A 19,417-nucleotide genomic window follows, 5' to 3' on the forward strand; every position below is an offset into this window, starting at 1 on the left:
ATCTGTTGAAAGTTAAAAAAAATTCCCTCCGTCCCCCCACTCCAGCAATCATGTGAAGGAACGACCCATGTGGCTTTAATTCTCCTCATAATGTTTTTTTAAAGGGGAAGCAAAGAGCCCACATCTCATCCTTAGCAGGGCAGTTCTGTTGTTAATTTTGCTACTGGCTTTGAGACCATAAAACAGCCTTTATGCACACTTGGTCTGTGTGCATAGGAAATGTGAGAATAAGGGGGAATTTCAACTGGTGCACAGCTTCTGTCATCCCCACAGTGCCATGACATAACAAACTAGATCTGCTGAAATTCTGACTTCTACAAATTATTAACGAGTGCATAAATGCATTGCATCTGGCCACCTTCACCCCCACCCCAAAAGAGTCTGAGATGGGTGTCAAAGCAAGAATGCATCCTATTGTGGTGGGCAGCTTGATGAAAATGTCAACCCAGTGTGTGGCCAGTGTAAAGAAGGCAAACTCTATGTTAGGCATTATAAGAAAAGGACTTGAAAATAAAATTGCCAGTACCCATACTGCCCTTAAACAAATCTATGGTGTGACCACACTTAGAATACAGTTCTAATACAGTGTACAGTTCTGGTCAAAAGGGTATTATAGAGCTGTAAAAAGTGCAGAAAAGGGCAACTAAAATGATTAAGGGGCTGGACCATCTCCCCTACAATGGAAGGTTACATCAACTGGGCTTGTTTAGCTTGGAAAAAAGGAGGCTAAGGGGAGACATGATAGAGGTGTACAAAATTATACATGGTATGGAGAATGTGGATAGGGAGACATTTTTATCCATCTCTCAAAATACTAGAACCAGGGGTCTTCCCATGAAGCTGATTGGTGGGAGATCCAGGACAAATAAGAGTAAGTGCTTCTTCACATAGCACATAGTTAAATTATGGAACTCACTACCACAAGATGTAGTGATGGCCACCAATTTGGATGGCTTTAAAAGGAGGGTGGATAAATTCCTGGAGGCGAAGGCTATCAATGGCTACTAGCCCTGATGGTTGTATGCTATCTCCAGTATTCGAGGCAGTAAGCCTGTGTGTTGGGGAACATGGGTGGAAGGTTACTGTTGTTCCCTGGCCAATGGCTGGTGGGCCACTGTGTGAACAGAGTGTTGGACTAGATGCACACTTGGGCTGATCTAGCATGGCACTTCTTATGTTCTTATGTACTTATTCTATGAAGTTCAGTAATTATGTCCAGAAAAATTCATATAGAAGGCAAGTGGAGAAACTGAAAAATTCACCTTGTTCCAAAATTAGATCACAGGCAAAGAAGAATTTATTCTGGGCAAACGGATGATCAAAATAAAGATTACACAGCATGTGCAGCACTCAAAAGGCAGTTAGGTATATTACAGACTAGTAACTAAAACCATCAGATCACTTTATTTGGAAAAACAGAAGCAAGGCTGCGATTAAGCAACAAGCTAACATCCAGCAGGAATATGAAGGATTCCACTTCAGAGAAATATTTACTTGAACAAAAAAGCATTACTGTGTAAAGCTATATTCAGTTCCCATCATTCATAAGCTCTTAACATGTAAGCCTTTGCATAGTTATTTCCACAGGGTTCACTAACTGTTAATGAGATAAAGGAATGAGTAGAGTGTACACTGCTGCCTTGAGAGGATTCTACACTTCAAGGCAGCTTAAAAATAATTTTAAATGAAATAAAAAATAAAGTAATATACTGGGGGGTTTGGGGTGGGTGGGGGGGGTAGTGCATGGTTTTAGTCCGGTCAAATACTAAATACCACCATAGGATAAAGGATCAAGTTTTTCATGAAGAAAATGGGATTCAAGATTTAAACCTAATTGAACATGAAACCTATCCCCTTGTCCAACCGTCTCCAATGCATTTCCCACAGGGATTTCCAATGGTGCCCATGAAGCTCTCCACTCCTTACCCGCTTCAAAAAATATTTATAATAAAACCTCAGTCTTCTTTCTCTCCCTTTCTAGTTTCTAGCCTTCCTTTTATGTCTTGCCTTGCTGTATCCTCCTCCCTCACAGCCTCTAGCCTTGCTATTTCTCTCACCCACCTCTTTACCTCAGTTTCTTCCCCTTCCAGTCTTGACCTTTCTCTACCCTTCACCTTCCTGTTTCCCGTGCCCTCCCAGCCTCCAGCTTGACTTTTTCTCCCCCCCCCCCGCCCACCTTCTTAGCTCACTTTTGACTAGCCAGGCCCCCATGGCAGCCATTATGTGACTAGCCATATCTTCCAGGGGTGCCATTTGGTGGTGGTGCGCACAGCAGTTTCTCAAATTCACAGATGTGCCCACGGGTCCGACAAGGTCAGAGCCCCTTGCCCTATTCAGTAGCTCTACTATATTCAAATGGCAAATCCGTACATTTTCCAAGAGACCCATCTATTAGCAATATTTGAGTTCTAAAGTTGCATGTTGGTCGTGCAGGAGAATGACTGTAGCTCAGTGGCAGAACACATGTTGTCCATGCAAAAGTTCCCAGGTTAAAAAACCCAGCATCTCCAGGTAGGGCTAAGAAAGAATCTTGCCTGAAATCCGGAAGAACTGTTCTCGGTCAGTGTTGACAGTACTAGGCTAGAGGGACCAATGGTCTGACTCAGCACAAAGCGGCTCTTATGTTCTTAATGTCCTGTCCATTTGTCTACGAGACAAATTATACTTTTCTAGTTGCTTGAAACCGTTTCAGAAGAGTAACTATAATCCACTGGGTATTCTTAGCAATCTGTTTGGGGGCATTGCAGCAGTGCGTGGGCCAAGCGGCAGAGCGTGACTGCTTTCCAAAGGCACTGCAGCCTTCAACCAACTTCCCTCTAAACAGAGTAGTCTTAAATAAAAATCCCTTTTCCTGCTAGAAGTCAAACCAATCTTCTAGTGAATTCAACATTAACAAAAAACAACAACAAAAATCCACTTGACATCAAAGCAGTTTTACAATAATAAATGAAGCAGTTATTGCTATTCTTGTGAATAGTTTAGATCTGAAGAGCCTATTTGATAATACCTCAAGACTTTGGAATAGTATTCACACTTCTGTTCAACTTCCCCATTTTGCTTCATGTGTCTCACAACTCTTTCTTATAGCAGATAACGTGGCTGCAATTTCAATAACCACTTCCTTCCTCTCCCCACTGCATCCGGATCTTTCTTCCCCTAGACTTTCTGCATCTAGCTCCCCACTGATCTGTCCCTCCTGTGCATGGAATTTCTCTTTCCAGTGTTAGTAGAATGGACTGCAGGGAAACTCAGTTTGACCTTTGCAACTGAATTTCCTTAGACTCTAAAAGAGAGGTTGATTTGAAGGACATTGCATCCAGCTGGGTGCATCACGGCTATGTGGCACTCAGTTTGGGGAAAGGGTGAGGTAATGCTGGGATGGAAAGCAAATCTGAAGATGCATGTGGAACTGGCCCAGACTCTTGCAAAGGAAGCTTGCCAAGTAAAGAATTCTGGAGTCATAGGCAATTAGCTTTTCCATGAAAACACAGTTAATCAGACTTGGGTCAAGGTTGTTCTTTAACAGTGGTGTATGCAGAAGCTGTGTCTATATAGGCTCCAAGCTGAAAAATCACTACACTAACCCATGTCCTTGTGGCCACAAAGCTCTTCTTCTTTGGTAAATTCCAATTATGTGTACTTCCAGCATGACTTATCTATTGCATAGAGCATGTTCAGAATGTGGCAACAAGGTAGCTCATTGGACTGGGAAACTGCAATGCACACTACATATTAGTTGGAAAGGCCAACTGAACCCAACCAAGAATTGCTGCTTTTGAAGGTGTCTGGGAGCTGTATTTGACATCTGTTGCTATAACTTCCAAATTTTCCAAATGCAAAATTTAAATCTGTGGTAGAGAAATGAAGCCCTGGCCAGAAAGCTCATGTTATCTGAAGAGATTGCCCGTGGCCTGAAAAAAATCTGCTGGTTTTTATTTTGTCTTTTCCAACTTTTATTTTTGATTTAATATTTTAAATTGTAAATACATTGAGCACATTTGTCAGAAAGGTGGTATATAAATATATGAAAAACAAAATCTACTGTTTGGTGATCTCTCCATTATGCTTTTATTGTGATTGTATGTCTCATATAAAAGTTTTTACTTTATATAGTAGCTGTTTTGCTTATTTTATCTTCTATTTTACTTTTGGGAAACCACTGCCAGGTTCCTTATCAGTACTTCTTTCAAACGTGTAATATTATATATGATTTTGCTACCTACTAAACATGTAGAGAAAATTAACTGCATTTATCAGGTTGGTGGGTAATACTGCACAAACTCTACATGCACACTATATAAATCATTTCCCCAAAGTATCTCTTATACGAAGAACCTTTGAATATACATGCTGTGTCATAATTAAAAATCAGCATCTCTCTTCTACTTTCCTGGCTTTCTTTACAGTGTTCGAAGTCTAGCAGCTTCAGAATCTAACACCACATTTAGATGGAATAAGAATGAGCCGCAATGAGCCTCTAGCTCAGTGCTCCTACCTCCAGCACAGCTGTGAGAAAGAGATTGGAAGCTTTTGATCCCAATTTCCATTACATTAAACTGTAGTTAATTTTAACTACAGTTTGTTTAAACAAGCCAGTTTCATAACCCATAAGTTTGAAATTGGATTGTTTCAAACAAACCTTAGTTAACATTAACTACAGTTTGTCAGGTTTGGATGATACAACAAGCTACAGTTAATGCAAACTGGAATCAAAAGCTTCCAAACTCCTCCTTGTATCCACGCCAGAAGAGAAAAGCAAGCACATGAGCCTAAAGCACCCTGTGATTCATTCTCATCATGCTAAACTATGGTTTAGTATGGCATCCAAATGTCTCAGACTGCTTTTTAACCAAACTACCCATTAGCAAACTCCTAGGAAGGAGACAAGGAGAGGTCCCCATTCTATCAAGGTCCTCATTCTCTGGTTTGTCACACTTCCTCTCTGTGAAACTTCCCACATTATGATATGAAATGATACAAAGCTCCAAAACTAATATTCAATATTTATATAAAGCCAATAAGCCCACCCACCCATCCAGGGTGGATTTGATTTAAATCAATTTAAATCACGATTTAAATCAAGATTTAAATCACTTCTCAGAAAGACGATTTAATCATGTGACTTCGTCGGTCCGTCCATCCCCGCAAAAGTGCACTCGTCCTCGTTATATTTTACACAACTCAGAGTTACCAAAGACTCATTCTTGCTGGTATAATCTTAATATTTACAACTAGGTGTAGGTTTCATTTTTAGAATAGCAACTTTTCAAATTAGTTTTACAGTTATATCAAAAAATACTGATTTGGTTATACTATTAGAAAGACATCATAGATAACTACGAAATTATTGAGAGGTGAACTATCTCCAGTTTAATAGGTCAATCATTCATATTGGACAACTTTTCTGCTGTACTTTATTGAAAGGAGAAAAATAAACTTACAGAAACCTCTGGAAGAGCATGACATTGTGAATGGATTAATGGAATTCATTTACCAAAAAATTTAAACAGCCTCATGCTACATAATTAAAAACTAATCCTTATTTCATGATGAATAACCTTTGGACTATAATGTATCTTAAATAGAAAACTATCTTTAGATAGATTTTTCCTCAAAAAGCATTTTATTTTAAAAAAAATCCAATTTAAATTTTAAAAAATCCAATTTAAATCAAAAAAATCCGATTTAAATTTTTAAAAACCTGATTTTAAAATTTTGTTTAAAAAATCACTGGTTTTTATCCAACCTGCACCCATCTAATTTCCTCCTCATTTTTTTCATCAAGAACTCATTTTAAGCAAAAGAAGTCATGAACATTGCTATTCTTTCTTAGGCCTCCATTGTCAGTTCTTCATGCAGATAATATGCTATCCGATATTCCTCCAAGACTGCCATCAGCAGCAACGAATGAAGATAATTATGGGTGGGTGGCGTTTGCTTAAAGAGAAATGTTTAAGTTCTTCACTCACCTGGGAAACATCATAACCCAGGATTTAAAGCTGTAGGGGGGAAAAGAGACACCCAGTATTGTTAAACCCAGGATGGCAGCATCCTCTTCTAGATGACTAGCATCTTCCTTCACGGCAAGCTCTTTTAGCACACCCTGCAGTACAAGAAAACTGCTGCCCTTACCCCAAAGTGCTGATGAATCCATTTGTTGAACCCTCGGCGTACAAAGAACAAATGTCTCCAATATGCAAGAAGCTTGACATCTTGTCGGACATCTCTGGCTTGGTGGCTCTAAGGGAGGAAAAAGAAACCCATCAGTATTTATTAGGCAGGGGCACTCCCCACATTATGGCCAAAAAAAAGTGAAGTTTTGCCACCAGTTTCATCATCATCATCATCATCTATCCGAATACTTATCTGAAGTTAAAAACAAAGAACAAATATTTGACAAAATTTACCTCAACTTAAATAACTCATGATCAAACTAGACATTAGAAGTTGATAAGAAACTTATTAGAAGCTTCTTCTTGATGGGTAGGATCCAGATTAAATTACTTCAGTTACTTCCAATTTATTCTCATTTATTTCAGTGATTAACTTTTCACATTTAGTACAATCCCATGGCCCCTGGGTGAGTGTCTCAGGGACTATAGGATAGCTCAGGAAACCCTTCCGAGGTCAGAGACGGCACCTCTGGCCTCAGAATGAGAGAGAGAGAGAGAGATCCAACATCCAACCCCTCTCCTTCGCAGTCAGTGCAGAATGAACTGTGCCAGCTGTTTCTCCAAGGTTGGAAAAGTGACCAAGGAGGAGGAGGAAAAGGAAAGGGGATATTCTGGTGGAGGCCAGGATATGCGTTATCCTGAGCCTCCTCCAGCCTCTTTGGACAGGCTGAAAACCTTATTCTTAATGGGTAGGATCTGTCTATAGAAAGCATGTTGAGCAAAAATACAGGAGATCAGATTGTGGGGAGCCAAAGATTGCCTCTGCCTCTCCTTCCACCTTGCCGGTTTCAGTAAACAAAAGAAAGTGTATTATTTAGTCAGAAACATGTGGCTGTTCATATAACATGAGAGCTCATCATGGGTTATTTAACCCAAGACAGGCTACAGCACATTTGGCATGTGTGCAGCTGCCATTTTTAATATGCAAACCCCAGATCGGGAGTTATTGTATTATGCAAACCCAATGAGGGTTAAACAATCCACAGGGTTAAGTGAGGATTGTTCAATGCATAACCCATGGTTGCAAGTTTCCACAACCTATGCTCGCCAATGAGACATCCCCAAGTGGGGAATGCATATTCAACAATGAGCTGTAGCATGACACCTGAACATACTGTCTTGTCACAATCTTAAGAACCAGCAGCATATTTGGATAACAAATTAAACTTTATAACGACATTGAACTCTAGAGTATACACAGGCATTATAATTTTCTAAAGCTGTAGATTGTCTATCATACATACAGATATTAATACTACATATTTTGAAAGAGTAAAACCTTGCACCTGGAGCGCTCATTGCATGGCCCTCCCGGGAAAGGCGACCAATAATTTACACAGAGATAGTGTTGGTTTATAAATTGGCCACAACTTTATTGGTTACAGCTTAGAGTTTGACATGGTATGAGGGCTGGATCACCCAATCAGTCAGCCCGCCTGCTGGGAGGCTCCATGGGGGGGGGGGGGGACGACTTAGGCTGGAGCATGGGGGTTGACCATGCCACACTGTGTGCTGTTCACATGTCTCCTTCCCTGCTCCCCTGGGACTTCCCTGCTTTATTAAATATAAAGTGCCATATTTCTTCATTTATGCTTCCTTACACATCTGTCACCAATTTCAGTTGGATGTGGTTTTTCAATTAGAGGAAGGAATTCCAGCCCAAAGGCCTGCCTACAAAATTTGAAGTTGAAAGACATTGATCTTCCAAGGAAACACACTGAAATGGGTAAAATGATTGGTTCACATGACACAACAGCCCTTCCTATGAACTCTAGTATTTTACCACAGCGATCTAGAATTGCTGTGGGGCTTGGTCTTCTTCCACTATAAAAGTAAGGTAGGATGAACACCAACTGAATATTAATGCTTAAAAAAATGCATTCTGGGCAGAATCCTGGATTGATTGTACATCAGTTTTGACAAAGTATGACCGCATAGTCCAGCACCACACAGACCTTGATCTCTCTGAGTATTGTTTATTATAAGCCCTTCCCATTTTTTTTATTTTTTATTTTTTTGCAAAGTTGACAAGGGAGCAGCAGGAAGAACAGGTTCTCCATTTCACTGCTTTCTCAAGAATAGTAAAAACAGCTTGCCAATAGCAAGTTAAAAAAAATACGTCAGCACCTCAGAAGAGACTTCTAAAAAGGAAAAGGAAAAATCAAGCATTCAACAACTCAATCCACATGATTTAAAGTATATTGTATATACGGGGAAATTGTGAAGGTTAACTGTTTCTGCTCGTCATCACAAGATGAAGAACCTCGATGGCGGCCTTCTCTGTAGCAGCACCCACCCTCTGAAAAAAACTCCCTCGTGTGGTTTGGGAGGTAAAAAATGTAACATCCTTGAAATGCCTCCTGAAAACATACCTTTTTAGGCAAGCTTTCCCTGGACTGTAACTTATTCTAGTTTTACATGACATTTTAAAAAAGTATAGTTTTAAATCTTGATTTTTGTATATTATGGTTTTAATTTTGAACTGCCTGGAGAGCCTCAGCTGTTGGGCAGTATAAATATGTTAAAAATAAATAAATAAATAAAATAAACCTGTATAGGAAGCAAAAAACCAAACAAATCCCATACTACAGTAGCACATGTATGAATAGTACAGCTACATAGAGAGGGTAATTATGTGAATCTTTCTCATCCAATCAGCAACATCTTAAAGTGGCACCAGATGCATGTGATGCAGAAAAAATTGCCCCCAGTATGTGTACAGATTCACATGTGTATCCATACAGCATGGAATCACACCACCAAAAAGCTGCTCCCACACTGCTGGCAGCACTCATGCAATTCTGCCCTGGTTTCTCTCTCAGCAAGAAACATACACATGGGCAAGCAACGAGAACAGCAAAGATACAATACTAAATGTTGTTAACATAGCATTAATGAAAGTTATCGGGAACTTAATGTACCCATGGAATTCAATGTAGTTCTTGCAATGTAAATTCAGCCTTCAATCCTTTCACTTTGCTCCTGAAAATTGCATTAAAAAAACACCCAGTAAGAAGACGTAATGTTCTAAAAAAAAAAGTAAGAAAAAAGAATAAAGTATATGGACTCCAGAATTCTGAAGCATTAAAACACAAAATTCTTTCACATTATGAAAGAAGTGGATTTTGAGTTAGCATTCTCTATGCAGGGTTTCAGAAACGTAGTCACATAACATAGCTTTGCTTACTCAGTTTCAGGTTATGACCACGCAGAGACCTGTGACTAAAGAATTTCAGGAACCAACCTACCGTTTTTCAGAAGTGCACCCAAGTACTCAACCACCTCTTCTCCCAACCCCTGTCCTCCTAACTAGAGCTCAAATAGATGTGCAAACACTGAGATTATTATGTCTCTCTTGCAGAGAAATAGCTTCAATACCAAGAAATTTTGCACTGGCTGCATAACACAGCCATGACATGGTAAATAGGATAACTGTTCCCATTTATTTGAACATTAACTTGTTTACAAAGGTCCCGATAAAGCTTATTAAACCAACTACAGGATCAGTCAAGGACAGTGTTTAAAAAACGCTTAACACTACACACAAACGCTTTAAACCTGCTTGCAATCTGCTTCAATTGTTACACTAAAAGGCTCTCAACACCAAGAGTTGAACCAAAACCTGGATTACCAAGTAAATGTCTAACGTGTAGTCTCTGTAAGTAGCAAGTCAGCCAAACTGATATGGCGCTAGTCTTGCAGTAATTCCACCCTCACAAGCAGGCATAAACCTTGGCCTTCCACATTTCCCCATGCATAGCAATTAAAAACTTCTCACCGTTGTTCGCCCACAGACCAGGATCAAACCATGGTTTTTGCAAACCACATACTGGCGGGTTTAAATGGTACAACAAACTATTGATTGTTTTAGATGGAATGACAAACTATTATTTATTTAAGTTTTTTTACACTACTTTTCATTTTAAAAAATGAAATTCCAAAGAGGTCCATAAAGTAAAATCATGATAAAATATAATAAAACAAATAACAAAACGGTAATAAAATAAAATCTAATTAAAATAACCAAGGTTGGCTAGAAATACTGGTGGTCAGGAAAATGCCTGAGCAAACAAATCTGCCTTTAGTTATTAGCAGAAACATTCCACACTAGGAGCCTGCCTGATCTTAATGGGAGATCATTCCACATGGTGGGTACCACAATGGATAAGGCCCTTGTCCACACCACGATGTAGGGCATCTCTACATTAAGGACAAAACTCACACCTTTGCCAGACTTTTTTTTCCTTTGGTCTGTTCACATTCACAGGCCCCTGTAGATGGCTACCAACAGCGACCACATTTGTAATTGAAAACTTCCCCTCTGGTCAATGTTCCATAAAATTCAATGAAAGACCACCAACTAGTAGCGGAATTAATCATATGATTATTTTAAATACTACACTATCTCCATTTTTTAAAAAAACTAGATTACAGGGGGAAGGCATGGGAGTTAGCCTGGAGGTTGACGGCATCATGTAAATGACCCACAAACTTCTGTGAGTGGCCAACCATGAGCATGCAATAAATTACTCATCCAAGTGACATCAGTAGGCCATAAAATAGTATGCAAGCAAAGCCTCCCCTCAGAATGTACAGTCAGCCATAATATGGTAAGCAAGACCTCCTTCTCAAAAGGTAACAATTGAGGCAGCCTATACAGGAAAAAAAATCTCTTAGATAACCTGGTCCTGAATTGTTCAGGGCCTTAGAAACCAGCAATAATACCTTGAGCATAGCTTGATAATTAATTGGCAGCTAGTGCAGAACCTTTAGCATGGGAGCCATATGTGGATGGTATGAAGTTCAACTTAGCAATTTAGGTGCCACATGCCACACTACCTGTAGTTTCTGAACCAGTCTCAATGGCAGTCCCACCTAAAGTGCATCACAGTAGTCTAATCTTGAGATTACCAATACATGAATAACAATTTATTCTTTATACTGCTATATAGCCCATTAGCTGAACCATAACAGACATTTTTAATTACCACACTCAAAGAGGAGAACTGAGCATACACGATAGGGACTTGTGCCTGCTCATTCTTACAATATTAAACCATGGTCCTTGCTCTGGGTTCAGCTATATTAAAGTAACTTATACCTCAGGTTTACTGCTCCTTGATGTCTTTTCAGGTCCCTTCCAACTTTGATTTTATGTTGGTAACTTCTACATCAAATCTGGATTTAGGTGGCCCATGACCCCATCTTAGGTTTCTGCATGTTTACATAGCATTAGTAGACACATTCATACCCACAGGCCTCCATCATCATCTATGAGTTTCAATAAGACCCAATATCAGGAATATAGAAAATGTTGTAAAGGATGGAGTGTGTGTATGGGGGCGTGGGGTGGATAATAGAAATGTCAGTTGAAAAGAAATACACACGGCTATCTAAGGGGAGGTCATTGTAACACCTTTAAGGCTAGGGCCTAAAAATACCTAGCTGCACCACTGAATATACTAGCTTTTCCTCTTCTACAAGACTACTTCAGTACAGTTTTACTTTGGGACACAGATTTCACTCTCCCCCTGCCTCAATGACTAAGCCTTGGAGAAAGCGGAGGTCACAGTAACTTCTGTTAAAGGCAACAAAATATTTCTTGGCATGTTATCAGCAGGGGGCTGACATGCTGGGAGAAATAAACATTTCTAGAGTTGTGTGTCTGAAATATTAATATAAATCTGCAACTTGGAATGAGTTATCTATCGTAGCGCCTCTGCCCAGCCCCAACTTTTCATGAACTTGTAGGATGGCCTCCTCTACAAATAGGTTATATGGTACAACACAGTCTACTTTATAGCTCCCAGAGTTAACATTTTTTACATCCTCCAAATGCAATGAACCAAAAGGCTACATAAGTGACATCTCTGAACATTATATTCTGCAAGCAAAGATCTTTAGGATTAAGATGTTAATTTACAAATTTCTGCCAGTGTTGAAGACCAATACAAAAAGCTCTTTGGTTTTAATGAAAGAGTTTAGATGGTATGCTTCACTTTTGGATTAGGTATCCCATGATATAAACAAAATAGTTTATCATCAAAATGATTTATTTCTATGAACACCACAAAGATCATAGAATCATAGAATAGTAGAGTTGGAAGGGGCCTATAAGACCATCGAGTCCAACCCCCTGCTCAATGCAGATGTGTGATACATGGGCTTTAAGAACAGCAACAAAGCCTGTACTTAACTACAACTCTGTGTATTCTGCCACTGTATGGAATTCAGCACCCTGAACCCTTGTGACTTTGAAAATGGGCATTGCTCACACACATCCAGTCCAAACCTTACAAATTTGAGGCAGAGGAGAAAGTGGATAGCAAAATTTTCAATAGTAAGAACTTGTTTCCCCTAAATAGGATTTGTAGTTGTTGTTTTTGCCATTTCCATGATTTGCCAATTTGTACAGATAGATGATTTGTGTGTGTGTGTGCACGCATGCTTATTTTGGTTAATTAGTTGCAGGTTAGCTTTCCCTGGTGCAGAATTCTGTGGAAGTGTTTAAACACATATTATAAACACTCCTGGTAATGATCACATCTTATGTAAACTGCCCAGAGAGCTTCGGCTATAGGACGGTATACAAATGCAATAAATAAAAATAAATTAAAACTCTGCCATATGTGAAATGTAGACACACTACGCAGTTTTACTAGAGATGATCAGGATTACCATAAAGCCATAGTAATCACTTGAACATTAGACACACCCACAACCATGCAGGCACTGCTGTTCCATGAACCTGAAACTATACGCTGCACACATGTGGGAAGGGCCAATAAGTTGTTTAGCCCCACCTACATTATTTCATCATGAGCAACATGCAACTCCCAACTACATGGGAACACATCATTGGAAAGCATCTCCCACCCATAAACAGAAAATGGAATCTTAATTTGAAGTGTATTCAACAGTAACCTGTTATCCAAAACACTGAGGGGCAAGGTCTGTCTTGGAACAAACAATCTTGTTTTGTAAGCAGGAAGCAACGCGGAAGTGGCAAGCTGTCACAAAACCGCTCCCTCCCTCCCTACTAACCATGGGTTAATTAACCCTTGAATCTTCCTTAAGTGGGAAGCAAGTTGTTGTGTGTTTCTAGCCAGGAAATTGGCATTTCTCCTGGATCAACAGTTTTACAGATGTTTTCTGTTTAAGTTTCGTAACGCTATTGTTTCTACCTTCCTAAAAGGGAAAAACACTACAAAACAGAATTGTCAATGTGTTTGTGACCTCAAAAGAAGGAAAGAATGCCATGTTCGTTTGTTTGTTTTCACAAAAGTGCCCCCATAGTTTTAACAGCTGATTGACTGCCAAAAGCGTTTCCTATTACAGCCATCTACAAGCATCTGATCATTGTGAACTTAAAGACCCAAGACATCTATCCATTAAGTAAATAGTTTTAAACAGGATGATCCTTATATTATAAAAATGGCACCATCCATGCATAGAGAGCAGAAGGTTTGTGAATGCTACTTTGACAATAATTCTGAAATACATTTTAGGAGATGTCAATTTCCTCTTAGCCTGTGACTGCAATAAACTTAATCGAAAATGAAGCTCTAGAAGTTCTTTCAAGCTTTCATAAATGGCCTTACTAACCTTTGAAAGAAGCAACTGAAACTGTTCCAAGCTCAGAACAATGTTCTTAGCAGCATTTTGCATCAGGTGCTCTACCTCATTCCCTGAAAATAATTATTTTATGTGCATCTATCTCTGTGAAACAGAAAACTGTCAACAACACTTTTACCATAGAGAAAAGCAGTTGCAATTTTTGTCCAAATTGTTCTTGTCTGCCTAAATAACATTTCAAAAAGTGGGGAGAGGAGAATGCAACAAACATTACACTATTAACATTTTCCCAATGTGGAAAGTTACCTTGCAACATGGAGAAAAATATGTTACAGATCCACTGGTGATAGGAAAGATGGGATCCAAACATACAAAAGCCACACTCAACCCTACTACATTTTTAGCCGGCATTCTAGAATTAAAGAAAACATTGTCAGGATCTAGAATTCCATTGCTACTAGTTACTTCAGTACTTCTACCATCATTTATACAAAAAGAAATCTCAGTTCTCCAAGTGTCCATCCTTTTATACTTAAAACAGCTTCATCCATACGCAAGAGAGGCATGCGGGAGGCCGAAGGTTTGCAAGAAGTACAAAAAAAAAAAATACTTAGAAAAAAACTTAAAGGGTTAACCCCCACAATGAGGAGGGAGGCTGCTCACTGGTCATGATATGCCAACTAACTGGTAGGGAAGGAGAAAAGGGGGTGTAAGGGGGAATAAAATCTAATATCCTGAAAAAGGGCATGGCTGACTGGCTGGAATAGCGAACAGCAGTATTCCCCAGTGCCAGGACCGGCCCTACCATTAAACAAGGTTAGGCAGTCGTTGCAGGCATCAAATGCTGGGAGGCAGCAACAAGGTATTCAAGGAGCAAACTGTGCGCCTTGCACCCTACCCTGCGTCCCCTAAGCTAGCCTGATGCCTTCAAGTATAGTGGAGAATGCTGTCCCACCATTAGTGTTGAAGGCAGATTCATCTGCTTTTGTACACAGACTAGGAGAGGATGTCCTTTGCCAGCCCTACTCACTGCAATATTGCAGGTCCCACTCATCAACACTTTTTTCAAAAAGGTTACATTCCCGCACAAAGCTTCCATAAACAAACAAAAACATACAAGCAGTACTCATTTCGGAGTAACCCGGTATCCTGGATTCCTGAAAGTATGATTGAAGGCTAGTTTTCTTCAAACTGCCTTGGGAATCCAGTCCATTTAGCGGCTGGTCCATTCTAACCCCACATTCTACTTCCATATCAGAAAGCCAGGCCCCTTTTGGAAATGACAAGCAGGGCTGTATCGTCTCTGATTCTTGCTGCTGCAGCCAAGTTATATTTTTAATGAAAGAGGCTATTAAAGTTTAAGCTTTACAACAAAATATTTCTCAGGTGCAAACCCAAAGAAATTAATATTGCATTCCTAAGGTTTCAGTTTCTAAGGCTGTACAGAATCCTAAGCAAGCCTATTTGCAAGCAAGCTCCATCTGAATTCAGCGGTCTCACACAAGATTACTCTGCACAAAAAAACCTCCATCTTTTGTACCTAGAACCATTCACGTCTGTGTAACCTGAATAATCCCTGCCTAGCATATTGTCTACATTAGTCTTCCCTAACCTGGTGCCCTCCAAATGTGTTTGGACTACAGCCCCCATCATTCCCATGTTGGCTGGGGATAATGGTGGTTGCAGTCCAAACACATCTGGAAGGTGCTAGTTTGGCGAAGACTGTTCTTCATAGCTGGTTCTATTTTTGCTGGAAATGGGGAAAGGACCCAGAGTTATTGAGATCAGTGAGGCGATAAAAGTAACAACCACAACACAGAGAAATAGTTTACTTACAGCACCATCCTATACATTTGTACTTAAAAGTCAACCCCACTGATTTCAGTGGGGCTTACTTCCAGATAAGTGGGTACAGGATTACAGCCTACTCTTAAGTCTCTGTACTGACTCAACACAGCTTCACGTTCCATCAGTTGTCTTTCCTTTAATAGCATACTACCAATTGTGAACTATAAGCAGCAGCGATAGATTATCCATTGGTTATGCAGTACGTTCCAACATAGCTTACATGGCCCTAAATAATCCATAATAAACTGTGCACAAATCCTGTCCAAACAGAGATGTAAATTTTGATGGCAATTAAGGCCTATTTTCTCTCTGAAGTGATATTCCTGTGACTGTACCACTTCTCCCTACAGAGGAAAACTAGATTTCAGGGAGAATGGTTCAAAATCAGATTTCACAACCACCCAACATCAGTTTTCTAGGTGATTGAAGGTGAGTGTCCCCGCCTGCAGCCTGAAGTGGTACAGAGAGCTTCGGCTATTGGGCGGTATAAAAACACTATATTACCAGTTCAGTGACAGAAATACACACATACACACACACACACACGCAAAATAGCTAATAAACACAACTGATAGACACATCCACCCACACATCCCCACTGGAGACACCCTGTCAGGCTCATCATTTTATAATTTGGGGAGCAAGATTGACGAAGCAGGCAGTTTCCTTAATTCCATTAAGACTAGAGAGTGCTTACTCAAATTGATACCGGCTGGCTAAGAAAATAAGCAGGTAACCTTTAAAAAAAAGAGGAGGGGGGAGAAAGACATACCACTTGGTGACAAAGCAGTCCTGCCAAAAACTTTTTCATAATATTAAAAATAAAGAAAGGACATGCCAACAACAAAAAAACAAGAACAAGGAGTTGATATGATTCATCTTCCTATACAAGGTCCAAGAACGGGTACACAGTGATCTTGTCATCCATCTGCAGCCAAGGACTAGCCTTTTACTATATGCACTCTCTCAAAGCTAGTCATAACTAAATCCAATGCACTATCCTACATATTCATTTTCTATTTGCCAAATAATTCTTGCTAAAATTAATATTGTGCTATTTACATTCCATTGAAAGAAAGCACCATATGTTATATTAATCCAATATATCGGTATTCCTGATCTACTTTACTGCATTCACTGTGCCCAATTATACCCAGTGCTCTTTCCCCTTTCCCAAAGCACCTCATTTTAGATGCAACTTGAGATTCCGTTTCAGATTCCTGGAAGTAAATCTGGGAACAGCTCCTTGCCATTTCAAATCCGTGCAGGTACTATACAGTTCTTCCCTGGTGCCGCTGCCTTCTCTTGGTAGAGGCTGAAGATGTCCTTAATGCAAAGTAAATTAGTCTCTCCCTGCTTTACAGTTGCTTGTACAAATACGCAAGCTCCACAATAAAGATTCAGGAAGACTGTATGAAACAAATGCACAGCATCACCCGAGCAGAATGAGCTTTATGAAGAGGGCCATGGGTGGCCAGGAGACCTAGTTTCAGAATGGGGAAGAAGAATCCCCGTTAGGATTTAAAAAATAATTATAAAGTTCTAGTTTCTTGTTTTGGCCCACATAATACTAGTTTTTCCACTTTGCCCTAAGGCAGTGTTCACTACAGAGTACAAGACACAGAGCTCCAGTTCAGTGGAGGCTTTCCAACATCTCACCAATTTGCACTTGACCTAAACACATTTAACTAAAAATAAATTAACTGAAAAATGAGATTATTAAAGTACATTTGTTAAACCCAGAATGTCAATTCACAAGGGAGGGAGGGATCTCAGCATCAGAGTTCATTTAACCTTTACTCTCTCAACAATGACCAAGGATTGAATGTTTTTTTAAGTCATTTAGGATGAGTGAATTTCCAAAGAACTCGTCCAGCCAATTCTAAAAGCTTAGGCACAGATGCCAACACTGATTCCAGTGAAAGCTCCGCTTGTTTAGCTTAAGACTAGAGTTGTCAAGTTCTTTGCTAAAATCAAGAGTTGCATTAAAATGATGGGCAGTTCACACCCAACAACAGTACATGCTATTTGCCCAAACTTGGGTAAAACAGACCCTCATCCAATGTGCCATAATGAGAAAGTAGTGATTTGGAAGACACCATTTTCTCACATAGTGCACCAGACATTTTCGAAGCTGCTACATAAAAAAGGTAAAGCAATTATATTATTCATATCACCTAGATGTAATCACAAAAGATTCCAACCTGCTTGACTATTTTGTCGACAAGTTTCTCACATAATCCCTTCAGCCAGGAAAAGATAAAATGAAGTTATTGCACCTAATCTTTAATATAAAGATTCTGTAAGAGGCATTTTCAAATGGGGAAACTGCTTTTAACCTTTTTCATTAGGGCTTCTTCAGAGGTTATAGTGAAAATGTATGGATTTCCCTACACAAATAAATACTGCAGGGGAAGGGGGACCATCTTATTGGAAATTCCATATACCACGTACAAATCTTGTCCATATATTTGAAATGCATGTTTTGGAACACCAATATTATGTTTTAGCATGTACAATATCAGTGCCCTAAATAGTCCTTAATTGGCAATAACCAATGTTTGTTAAGCCACACAATTTCATAATACATCTTCTACAAAATCACTTCAAGATTAGCTCAAATCTACAATTCTGTCCTAACCATGGTCAGACTTTTAGCTTATTTACTTCCATATATGTACAGTTATGGCTAAAAGTCTAAGGGGGGGGGGGAGAGAGAGAGAGAGAGAGAGAAATCTCCCTTCAAAGCATCACAAATTATGCTTTAATTTTTTTTTAAAGTTGCTGTGTTTGTAATTCATATTGTAACACTAATATGATCTAATATGTACATTCTCTTTTTTAATATAAATAAGTGGCTGCCTTCTATTTTCAGTCCTCCATTAATATTCACAAGCAAGACCTTCTAAACTTAAAACAGTAATGGCACAAATAGCCATTACTTGCTTTATCTTCTTTCTTGTTTGTCCCTATAGGATTAAATATAGATATAAAACACATATTCCTTACTTATCCTTTGTCCAGATGCAATTCTAACAATAAAAAGCAATACAAGGAACAGTAAAATGGAGCAGAATATTAATTGCAAGCCAGAGAAAGCCTGGGCGAACAAGTGCATTTTCAGGATGAATGTAAAACATACCACATTTTTTGCCTCCTGAATGGCATGGGTGCCATCACCAAGAAAGTCCACCATCACAGTATTTTGTGGCAACGTTCTGTGGGTCATGGAATGAGCAGCAAGGCCTCCTCTTAGATGTTGGCTGGGTATGTATAGGGGGAAAGTTGGTCTGCTATGCAACTAAGCCATGTTTATTGTAGTGTAATGGATTAGTGTCGATGTGCCTGTAGTGGGCCTGTGATTTATCGTTCTCCTTTTGATTTACAATCCTTCTTAGGATTCCTTAAAACAACAGAATCCTGCCCAACTTAGCTTCAACCCTTGAATGCTTTGCTCCCAGTGGGGAAGACATGGCAGTGGACAAAACAGTGTGACAAGGCTTTCAAGGAAGTGAAGAAAATGGTGACATCAGACACTGCGCTCAAACATTATGACCCATACCTACCAGTAAAACTAGCTTGTGATAGCATTAGTATGATTATGTCACATATCATGAAAGATGGCAAAGAACAACCAGTAGCTTTTGCATCAGGTTCACTCACAGCTGCGGAGAAAATTATGCACAGATAGATAGGAAAGCAATGAGTCTGGTTTGGGGATTTCAAGCAATAGCTGTATAGGAAAGAGTTTACCCTAGTGAGTAACCATCGGCCGCTATTGTCCATTTTCAATCCACAAACTGCCTGAGTACAGTGATGGC

At 39.5% G+C, this 19,417-nt stretch overlaps 1 protein-coding gene across 4 annotated transcripts in view; it reads right to left on the reverse strand.

Annotated features, from left to right (window-relative positions):
- ITPR1 (inositol 1,4,5-trisphosphate receptor type 1) overlaps positions 1 to 19,417 on the reverse strand; it is a 291,524-nt gene that overhangs the window by 243,830 nt on the left and 28,277 nt on the right. For 3 of the 4 annotated variants that reach the window (XM_063121591.1, XM_063121589.1, XM_063121588.1), the window contains exons 1-2: positions 16,779 to 17,051; positions 6,133 to 6,240 (exon numbers count right to left, since the gene is read on the reverse strand). In XM_063121591.1, the coding sequence (XP_062977661.1) occupies positions 6,133 to 6,240; positions 16,779 to 16,849 (179 nt within the window). In that variant the 5' untranslated portion in view covers positions 16,850 to 17,051. Of the gene's footprint in view, positions 1 to 6,132; positions 6,241 to 16,778; positions 17,052 to 19,417 lie in introns of those variants that run through there. The other variant, XM_063121590.1, reaches the window with a different exon arrangement.

The sequence above is a fragment of the Elgaria multicarinata genome, chromosome 3 (assembly GCF_023053635.1).
Source record: "Elgaria multicarinata webbii isolate HBS135686 ecotype San Diego chromosome 3, rElgMul1.1.pri, whole genome shotgun sequence".
Lineage (NCBI taxonomy): Eukaryota > Metazoa > Chordata > Lepidosauria > Squamata > Anguidae > Elgaria > Elgaria multicarinata.